Source organism: Accipiter gentilis, chromosome 23, assembly GCF_929443795.1.
Source record: "Accipiter gentilis chromosome 23, bAccGen1.1, whole genome shotgun sequence".
NCBI lineage: Eukaryota > Metazoa > Chordata > Aves > Accipitriformes > Accipitridae > Astur > Astur gentilis.
In genome coordinates this window covers 24,672,537-24,682,551 of record NC_064902.1, presented here as the reverse complement: position 1 = coordinate 24,682,551, position 10,015 = coordinate 24,672,537, and the positions used below count along the sequence as shown (strand labels likewise).

General features: G+C 46.0%; 1 protein-coding gene across 2 annotated transcripts; it reads left to right on the top strand.

The window, feature by feature from the left end:
- The first annotated feature begins 30 nt into the window (after positions 1 to 30).
- On the top strand, positions 31 to 6,941 carry SEC13 (SEC13 homolog, nuclear pore and COPII coat complex component). Of its 2 annotated transcripts, XM_049826807.1 has the most exons (9): positions 31 to 185; positions 648 to 692; positions 1,506 to 1,621; positions 2,080 to 2,231; positions 2,987 to 3,120; positions 3,931 to 4,064; positions 4,563 to 4,683; positions 5,483 to 5,629; positions 6,082 to 6,941. In XM_049826807.1, the coding sequence occupies exons 1-9, from the start codon at positions 183 to 185 to the stop codon at positions 6,190 to 6,192; spliced, it is 963 nt and encodes a 320-aa protein (XP_049682764.1). In that variant the 5' UTR covers positions 31 to 182; the 3' UTR covers positions 6,193 to 6,941. The 2 variants fall into 2 exon arrangements, with proteins under 2 accessions (XP_049682764.1, XP_049682765.1); XM_049826808.1 differs by lacking the exon at positions 648 to 692.
- Positions 6,942 to 10,015: the final 3,074 nt, after the last annotated feature.

Here is a 10,015-nt window from a genome sequence, read left to right as displayed (position 1 = left end):
CGGGCCCCCTCCTCCCACGCCCTCCGCCCAGCCCCGGAACCTCGGCGCGGGCGGAACCTCGGCGCGCGCGCCGCGGCGGGGCCGTTTGTGCGTGGGACCGCCGTGCCACGTCGGAGGAGCGCGGCCGGAGGCCAAGGCCGGGCCGCTCGCCGCCGGGGAGCGCCGCGGGGTCCGCTGCCGCCATGGTAGGCCCGGGGCGGGGGGCGAAGGGGAGGGTGGCGCAGCCCGACCAGCCCGAGACCCAGCTCCAGTTCCAGCTCCGTGGGGCGGCCGCTGTGAGGGGCTCCGGGCCGCCCTGCCCCTCTCCGCGGCGCCCGTCGGGAGCGGCGGCGGGGAGCAGCGGGGCGGATGAACCGGCGGGGTCCCCGGCGCCCGGCCCGAGCGCAGCCGGCTTCGGCCTCCCGGGCCGGGGAGCCCGCGCCGCGGCTGGGCGCGGCACAGCGCCCGGCTGCCGCTTAATGGCGGCCTCGGCGCCGGCGGGGGCCGCGGGCGGCCGGGGAGCCCCGGGGCGCCGCGCCCGTCGCGGGGCTGCTGCGCCGGGCCTGAGAGGCGGGCTGCCCGCCTTCGGCCGCGCCTTGCCGGTTTAGTCGCCAGGCTTTGGTGTGCGCTGTACTGGTTCTTGTTTCTTCCCCGCTCTCACCCCGCAGGTCTCGGTAATTAACACCGTGGACACCTCGCACGAGGACATGATCGTAAGTGTGCCGGGGGGGGGCTGTTGGTCTTTCTCGCAAACACCGCTCGGCTCTCTTGACTGCGCTTTCTCCAGTCGTAACACAACTTCTTTCACATGAGGGGTGCAGAGCGCGAGGCGCGTGCCCGTATAAAGCGATGCACATGGGGTATCAGATGGAGAATGCTGTCTGATATCCCGATGTTTTACACTGTGTGGACAGGAAAACATAGCTACTGGGGGAGGGGGAAGTGATTTAAAACTTCAGTTTTCATGCCTAGGCTTGTTTCTGCTCTTTTCTATGAGTATGTGTGCATACGCTAAGTGGTACAGAGCTTCAGCAGGTGAAACTGATTTTCCTTTGTATGGGTGTTTCCGGGAGCAGAAGTGTAAGTACGGGTAGGAGGAAACATTTCAAAGTAATTTGTAGAAGCGTGGAGCCCAGTTAGATAATGAAGTTTCAAACATAAATAAGAGGTGTCGGTGCTCTTACACCCACTTTACATCTTAAGAAACAAAAATATCTAACTGGTCAAGTCTTTGTAGTCAGTGGCACTAATTCCCTGTCCTCGCCAAAAAAATGCTATGCATTACTGCTCTGAATTCCCTAGATTACTTCTGCATAACGCTTGTATAGTTAGTGAAAACAGCAGTTGGGGAAATAAACGACTTAAGCGGCTTGTCTGCATTGTTGAAAAGCTATCCTTTTTAACCTGTCCTGTTGGGACTCAGTCCATCTGTTCATGAATCTTATAGCTACTTTGAAAATGTAGTAAGATTTGTTGCCAAAGCAGAACTCACGTGTGCTGACAGCAGCTTTTCCATCACCTTGCAGCACGATGCTCAGATGGACTACTATGGCACTCGGTTAGCAACCTGTTCTTCAGACCGATCTGTGAAAATCTTTGATGTTCGGAACGGAGGGCAAATCCTCATTGCAGACCTGAGAGGGTAAAGTGTCATAAAGAGGAGATTTTGATCTGTGGAAGACTTTAATACTTTGTCATTTTTGTCATTTGGTAACATAAGATGCATGGTAAATTCCTCCAAGGTAGTAATTATTCTGGCTGGTTGTTGCTAAACAACTCTTCAGAGCTGTGAGGGGGGACGGAGAGCCAGTTAGAAATAACACTGGGACTTTTTCATTCATTAAATACTTCACATCTATAATTTTCAAGAAGTAAACTCACATTCCTAATTGCTAATATACGGGTAAATGTTTGGAATATTTTTAAGGCAGTTGCTTTGTCTGACGGTCCTGTATGCTGTTTTTCATCTTTTCATTACTCATTCTTCATATCACTGCATTAATTGCTTAAGAACACCAATTTACAATGAGGATGGCTGTGAAACAGCTGCATCTGGAAAGGGTTTCTCTCAGCTTTTCCAAATAGCATTGTTTCTTGCAGGCATGAAGGTCCCGTGTGGCAGGTTGCCTGGGCTCATCCTATGTATGGAAATATCTTGGCTTCCTGTTCCTATGACAGGAAGGTTATTATCTGGAAGGAAGAAAATGGCACTTGGGAGAAGACTTACGAGTACACAGGGCATGATTCCTCAGGTATGTGGGGTCTGGAGGTGGAAAGCAAGACTGGGGATGGGAGAGGATGCAGGTAAGATTGGAATAAATCCATCAGTGTTAAGGAAGAAAGCCTCTATCAAACAGATAGGGATAAACTAACGGAGAGACAGTAAATCTGTTCCTCATAACCAGAACATTTACGTAAGGTCATGTTGCTGGGTAACCTCCTGTCCTGATTCATATGATGTTTATGTAGGAGTTGTTTTACAAATAAATCAGCTTGCAAATAAACAAGATGGTAGGGTTCTGAATTCTTGAGGAAAATATTGTATGTATCCACTACAGGAAGAAAGGAAAAAGGTGGATTTTAGCATGCTGTGTTTTGTTTCACAATAGAAACTGTTTTGTTCAGATGATGGGTCCTCCTACATGCAGAGCTGAGAAGTCTCCAGCTTTGTTGTGTTACTAATTGTCTTCAAATACTGTGCCTGCCATTCAGCTTTTGTTCTAGAGTCAGCAATACTTTTGCTGTTGCAGGGGATAGTAAGTTTTTAATTTCTCATTAAGAGTGCTCTTTCGGTGTTCTCATTCTGAAAGCTGCCAAAAATAAAGGCAGTTTTCTGTCATTCAGTAAACAATGTTAATTGACTGGCTTTGCTGAAATTCAGGAATGCTAAGACTCTTACCTTTCAAAGCTGCTCACTTTTTGCAACTGTTCTACTAATGTTAATCAGTGAATTAGTCGATTTTAGGTAGTCACTGTGTTGTAATCCAGTCTGTCTCGCCCTTCACAGTGAATTCTGTCTGCTGGGCACCACATGACTATGGACTGATCCTGGCCTGCGGGAGCTCAGATGGGGCCATTTCGTTATTGAGCTACACGGGTGACGGGCAGTGGGAAGTCAAAAAGATCAGCAATGCGCATACGGTAAGTATGTTCCTTTGGAGCAGCACAAAGCTCTTGAAGCTACAGATAAACACCAAGTTGATGCCTCAGAACTTGCGGACTGGATAAATACTGAAATACAGTGAAATGATGTGAAACAGTTTCTGGAATCAAGAATAACTTGTTTTAAATTAATCCAGAGTAGGAAGGTACACTTTGTAGTCACTAAAATGAAGTAGAAAACAAGACATGTGAAGGTTACTAAACAGCACTGATAATACCTGTTTATTAAGCATGATTGTTAAACAGAGTGCTGGAAGTTACCTGGTAAGAAATAGCTTTGGTACTAAGAACACCTATGCAGACTGACTGTGAATAAACTGAAGCTGGAAAAACTGCAGGACTCGTGTTTTTCCCAAATAGTGGGGATTTTTGCTTAAGCAGAACTTCATAGGCTAATGGCAGTGGCTCTCAATAAAAGGAAATTGGACTCTGGACCAAAGGTTCCTTCTGCTCCTGCATTCCTAAATCTTAGCAACTGCATATGTCTTGTGTCTTTTCAGTTTATATCCGTTTCCATCGTTTACATATCCAAGATGATATTTGCACATAAAGCAGTTACTTAGCTGTCTAAGGCTTTCTGAATAAGTGCCTTACTGAGATTAGACTGTATCTGGATTTCTTATTCATCCAATATTTGTCCAGTGTTGTGCAAGACTCCTATTTTCCTAAGATGGGCTTCTTCCCCACCAATGGAGAGTATGTAGTAGGTGTCCTTTGCTCCCTCAGCAGCTTTTTATTTATTTATTTGAAGTAAGCAACTTCTAATAATGATATTTTTTCATTAAATAGATTGGATGTAATGCAGTTAGCTGGGCTCCTGCTGTTGTACCAGGAAGCCTTATAGAACAACCATCTGGTCAAAAACCAAATTACATCAAAAGATTTGCATCTGGTGGTTGTGACAACCTTGTCAAGATCTGGAAGTAAGTGCTCTGTTGCCAGAATTACAAAACCTGATACCTTTTATAGTCTTTGAATGTCCCTGTTAGTATCTTAAGTAATATTTCCTGCATCTCTGTGCTTTCATCTTTGAATTACCATTTTAGAGAAGTGCTTTGAAAGTGGAAACAACTTAGTGATGTACAATCTATCACATGGTTGTAGCAATTTGTGTCAGCCCTGCTTCCATCTTATCTTGGAAAGTGACTTTCCAATTGTCTTTGATTACCACTGTCACTTGGACAACAGCAGATTTCTGTACAGTAACTGAAGATAAAATACTCATTGCCTATGCTGCTTTCTGTCCCCTGGAACAGATTCTGTCAGTTTAAGCCATAGAGCTTTTTGGAGAAGGGAACACTTGTGCTTTGTAGATAAACCAGGAGTCTGAAAGCTACAAAACCAAAGCCTTCCAGAACAGGAGATGAAAAATGTGACTGGTTGCTGCTGCTACCCTTCTGACTGTATAAATGTATTTTCAGGGAGGAAGATGGTCAGTGGAAAGAAGAGCAGAAGCTGGAGGCTCATAGTGACTGGGTTCGAGATGTAGCCTGGGCTCCATCCATAGGTTTGCCGACAAGTACCATTGCTAGCTGCTCACAGGTGAGGCTTCTGTTAGAGTGACAGAGGCAGGCTCTCAGTGCCCTTGCTTCCACTTCCTTCCCCTTTTCTCTAGTAAAGGAATAGTAAGGATAGAACTGCTGTAACAGGTCCTCTTGGCAATGCTTTGCTATATCTGGGTCTGTGCATAAGAGCCTTTGATTCCTGTTCCTCCCAAACTTGGATGCCCAATAGAAGCATTTCTGAATTAAGGTTTGTGTGTGTGTGTGTGTGTGGCTCTGTACCAAAGACTATCTTTTATTTTGAAAATCATGAGCAGGATGGTCTCACTATGAGGAAGACCTTCAAACTAATGTCATATTTTAATGTCTCTGGATCAAATTCACTGCACTGCCAGCTGAAAATACTGTTTTCTAATAACTGGCATTCTTAATCAGCTCTGATGTCCTCAACCTTCATATTGACTGTAGTGTTCTTGCTGCTCATAATTCTGTAAATGTTTTGGTTTTTTTTTATAGCAAGAAGACTACTTGGTAAGCTGCTAACTTGCTGTCATGTAACTGGAAAGCAAAATCTCATTCTGTGGAAAAAATTTCAGCTGATATATATGTATTTTGGGAGCTTTTCTGTGCTGTTTGCAAGTCACCTTTTGTATGTAGTTTTCCTCATCAGAGAGCTGTACTCCTGTCTTGCTTTCAGCGATAGTAAGAGCAAAAATGTAAAGACATCTAGGGTTCATGTCAGAGCTGTGATTTGGAAGTGTAGCTCTAAGAGCAGTCAAGGTTGTTTTTTCTGTGTTGTAACTAGTGGTCCAACCAACTCAGTCTGCTTGCTTTTGTAGGATGGCAGAGTGTTTATCTGGACATGTGACGATGCCTCTGGAAATTCATGGTCACCAAAGTTGCTGCACAAGTTCAATGATGTTGTCTGGCATGTGAGTTGGTCCATTACTGCAAATATTCTTGCAGTGTCTGGAGGAGACAATAAAGTGAGTACTGCTGCCTTGGCTTTTACTCTTGCATGCCGTATTTTCAGAAGACATGAGATGAGATAGGCTATTGTCACTTTTGTTTAAGACAAAACTTGTAGATTCTCCTTTGCTGCGATGGTGACACTTTTTCTTTTGACTTACCAAGAGGGGAGGAAGACCCTAACCTTTGGCAAACTACTTGCACTGCTTTCTTAGTCCTTGCTGGAGCTTAGAAATGCAGGCTTAACTTTATTTTGTACGGTACTAACAGCAGAATTCACATACTCCCCCTTTACCACCGGATGATTATTCAGTATACAGCAACAACTAACTTGATACTTAGAACAATGCTGTAACACTTGGTTTCTGTAACTGTAGACTATCGCCAAACTAGTGATGTGATAGTTGTGAGGAGGTGGGAAACTGAGAATGTATTAAGGCTGAAAACTTCTTCCTGCTCTGTTTTTGAGGTCACGCTATGGAAGGAATCAGTAGACGGACTGTGGGCATGTATCAGCGATGTCAACAAGGGCCAAGGAGGGGTGTCTGCCGTTACAGAGGGGCAGCAGAATGAGCAATGATGTATGAGTGAGTGTTCCAGCTGCAACAAGTGATCACTATACCCGATTTGCAACGTTCTTGAAGTGGATGAGAACTGATTTTATCTAAACTGGACATGAACATGGGAAACAATTATCCAATTTTATAAGCACTCTATAAATACTATTGGGAGGCTACAATATGTTGATAATCAGCCTTAATTGACATTCCTCTAAATTTAAGGTCAAGAGCATAGCAAAGTACTGTGCCTTACACAACTCCTTGATGCTGTAGAAGTGGTACCCTGCTTTTCTGGTTTAGGGATCATATTTAATTGGATATGCTGTGGTCAGACTTCAAGCATGTGAGTAGGAACAGGCACAGGCTGTCCAAGTGGTGAGGTGTGAACTCCTTTGTGCAAGGAGACAAATACTCTGTCCCTTCAAAGGCCAGAACTTTGTTTCAAGTGAGGGGAAAGGGTGGTGAAGTGTTTGGCATTAGATGACAGCATGCTAGCCCTTCTGGTAGTAGTGAAGTGATGCTTAGATCTTCCTGAAAATAATGTGCTTGGATAGGTGAAAGTCTCTGTGCTTTCCTGAAGATGAAAAGGAGTAGTGGAATGCATAAATCTTTTGCTTTACAATAATCTCAAACTTGGTTATTTAACCAACATCAATAAATCAAACCATAATTTGAAGTTTGATTTGCCTTTTTTTTAGCCACACTTCTGTACCATACCTCAGGGTTTTTTTTGTTGAGATACCAACAGAATAAAGTCCTATTGGTTAAAGCCTGGTGTGCTGTATTTAATAATCTTTTCATAAGGGCCTTGTCAAGGCTGTCTACCGTCTACCTTCAGTCAAGCCATGGTCATGTCACCCTCCCATCCATGGTATTAGCTTTGCAATAGCTGGGAAGGTATTAGTCCACTAGAGACTAACACTGTATATAGTGTAAGAAAGAACAAGGTTTTGTCTTCAGTTAAACCTATGTGCCATTGCACTTCAGGCAAGTATATTAGGCTTGAACAAACCACGTTTCAGTATGCCTTCAGCTAAAAGCTGAAGTGCTCTTCCCCTCCTACGAGAGGGAAAGTACTTAACTAAAAGGTCACATTTTCCCTTTACTCTTTGGTTGCACTGAAGCAACACAAGTGAATAACTCGTAGCCTTCTTCAAGTTTTGGAATGACATGGACACTTCTTGAGGTGAAAGCAAGCCTACAAGATTTCTTCCACCCTGCAGGCTGTCAGCCTGAACTTCACCTGGTGGAGATACCTCCTTACTGACAGTTCCCCTACTGACTTTCCAATAGCAGTCGGGAGTGCCTTAAGGCATGTTATGGTGGATCACTGATGCTTTGTTTTCTTCTTCCTGTGATTTCCAGTCTGTTATTCTCTCATCGCACTCAGGCTTATTTTCAAGCTAGATAATAAATGAAAAAGCCTATTTGTTAGTAACATTTTTAAGCAGTTTTGAACAACTAAACAGATACTGATTTAGGGGAGCACAACAACCTAAAGGATGAGAACTTTCCCCCCCTCCCAAGAAAGGGGAGGGTGTTATAAAACTCTGCAGAGAGCCAGTATGATAACTGGAAATGGAGTAGTCTGATACCCTACAGTTTTGCTCTCATCACACTTATGCTTACAATAAAACACATCAGTAGTTGTCTACCTGAATGGAAATATTGACCATCAGACATCACTGGATACTAAATGAGGTTCAGACATTATCAAATCATATATATATACACATACACCCCCAAAAAAGGGTAAACAGAGAATACAATTGATTTTGGCCAACACAAACTCCATGAATGTTATGGTTTCATAGCCTCACTTGTTAAGATAAAAACCTGCCTTTTAGAAAGCCTGAGGATCTATAGAAAACAACCACGTACAGTAAGCAAAGCAAAAAAACCCAAAGTTGCTCTGCTGCAGCAAAGGATTTTTACATCGGCTTTACAATTTAAATACTTTCTCAATCCATTATGTTCATTCTTATTCTTGCAGTTTGTTACAAGAACAGGAAGTCAAGATTTGAAAGTCTTCCACAAAAAAACATTACTTCATACCTAAAACCAGGAGTGACAGGAACAACTCTGTAAGTCCTTAAAGTAAGTGAACAAATGATGTTAGATTGCCCTCCAAGAGTTATTAACTGGAAAAGGAAATTATGTCTGAAACCTGAAATTTTCATTTACACATGCATCTACAGGCTTGTTTTCAATAACAGAACTCAAGACTAGAAGATATCACTGATAATAAAAGTCTTGAGGGACTGAATGATGGCAAACAATGACACTACGTAATTATATGTCTACATGTATTTAAAGACTATGACTAAATCTCTGTGCTTTTAGACACAGGTAACCATTAACTGATAGGGTTTAGCAAAAAGTTTAAGTCACAGGCAAAAATTTAAAGCATTAGCGTTGTTGGTGTTGCCATAAGGATGTCAGGCAAGCCAAATCTGACCAGGACTCTTCCTTTAGTCTTAGAAGGACCCAGTGAGAATGTAAGCAGTGTGGGATTCTCTTTTCTGCTCTTACAGAAACAACTTTATTCATCATAAGGGAATAAAGAACATGAACCCAACTGCATACATTGCAAGTTATTTTTAAAACCAACGCTTGCCAGTACTCTATAAGAAGTGCTAGGAACTCAAGAGCCACACACTTAACATTTCCTTGTGAAACAGGATGCAAACAACTTCCAATTGCTTTCCACAGATGTCCCACTTCAGACCACTACATTAAAACACAGCCAATAAACAGCATATTGTTACAGGACAAGCCTTTGTCACTCCATCCCAACCCAAGCCTGGAGAAAAAAAAAATGAAAAAAAAAAATTCAGGTGCTTTTACCGATGCTGCTGTAGCAGTAGCGTTCCTGCGCTCCCCTCCTACACGGTGGCTCTTCCAGCGACGAAGAGCGCTTGCCTTTTAAAGCAACGCGCTCTCTCACGCTGAAATCCTGCGTCCGCTTCTGAAGCAGCCCTTCAGACCAGCCACCCGTGCTGGTACCCAGAGCCGCGGAGGCCCAGGGACTCCCCTGCTGCGAGGCTCGGCCTCCTGTCCCACGGACTCACTGCGGCCGCCCCCCGGGCAGCTGGCCATGCTTGGGCGGGGAACCCTGCGCCCAGCTAGGTCCCCAGCACCCCTCAGGCCGCCGGCCCGGCTCCCAGGGCTGCAGCACCGCCGCTTCGCAGTCGCCCCCCGCTCGGGGCGAGAGGTCCGACACCAACCCGGGTCCGCAGCACCTCAGGGGCGAGCGCGGAGGCTGCCCCCCAGGGACAGCCCCGCCCCCGAAGGCGGGACCTCGGGGCCAGCCCTTGGCGCCGAGTGGGCGGCCTCCCGCCGCCGCTGGCGACGATTGGCTGTGGCGGGCACCCAGGGAAGGGCGGGAAGGACGCCCCGCCCCGCCGTTCGCTCCCCTCAGCCCCGCCGCCGGCCGCCGCCGAGCCCGTTTGCGCCGCGCTCAGACCGCTCGTCGGAAAGGGGTCGGTGGCAACGGGACGGGCAGAAATACGCTGTGGGGTGGGCTGCGGGACCCGGGGCGCCCCCGGGCTCTGGGCTCGGCCCTCAGGAGCCCGGCCCGCCGCCGTGAGGCCGCGGCCTCCAGCCTCTGCCGCGGGGCGGGAAGCGCAGAGAAGGCGCTCGAGGAGCGGCCTGCGGTCTCCTGTGGGCTTTTGTACCAAGCCCCTTCTCGGCAGGACAGGCTTTATTAATTAGAGGAGTTAACGAGGGGAAGAAAGATATTTGTATCCCTTGGGAGTGGTGCAAAAGCCGCGTGGATTGTCCCGCGTGAACTACTGCAGCTGAAAGACATAAGTTTGGGCGAGGGCGTCATGCAGAACAGCA

Bases quoted from the DNA above. Each gene is read 5' to 3' on its own strand.
- SEC13 (XM_049826807.1), top strand. The intron at 693-1,505 runs GTAAGTGTGCCG...ATCACCTTGCAG, and splicing joins CCTCGCACGAGGACATGATC to CACGATGCTCAGATGGACTA. The intron at 4,065-4,562 runs GTAAGTGCTCTG...ATGTATTTTCAG, and splicing joins AACCTTGTCAAGATCTGGAA to GGAGGAAGATGGTCAGTGGA.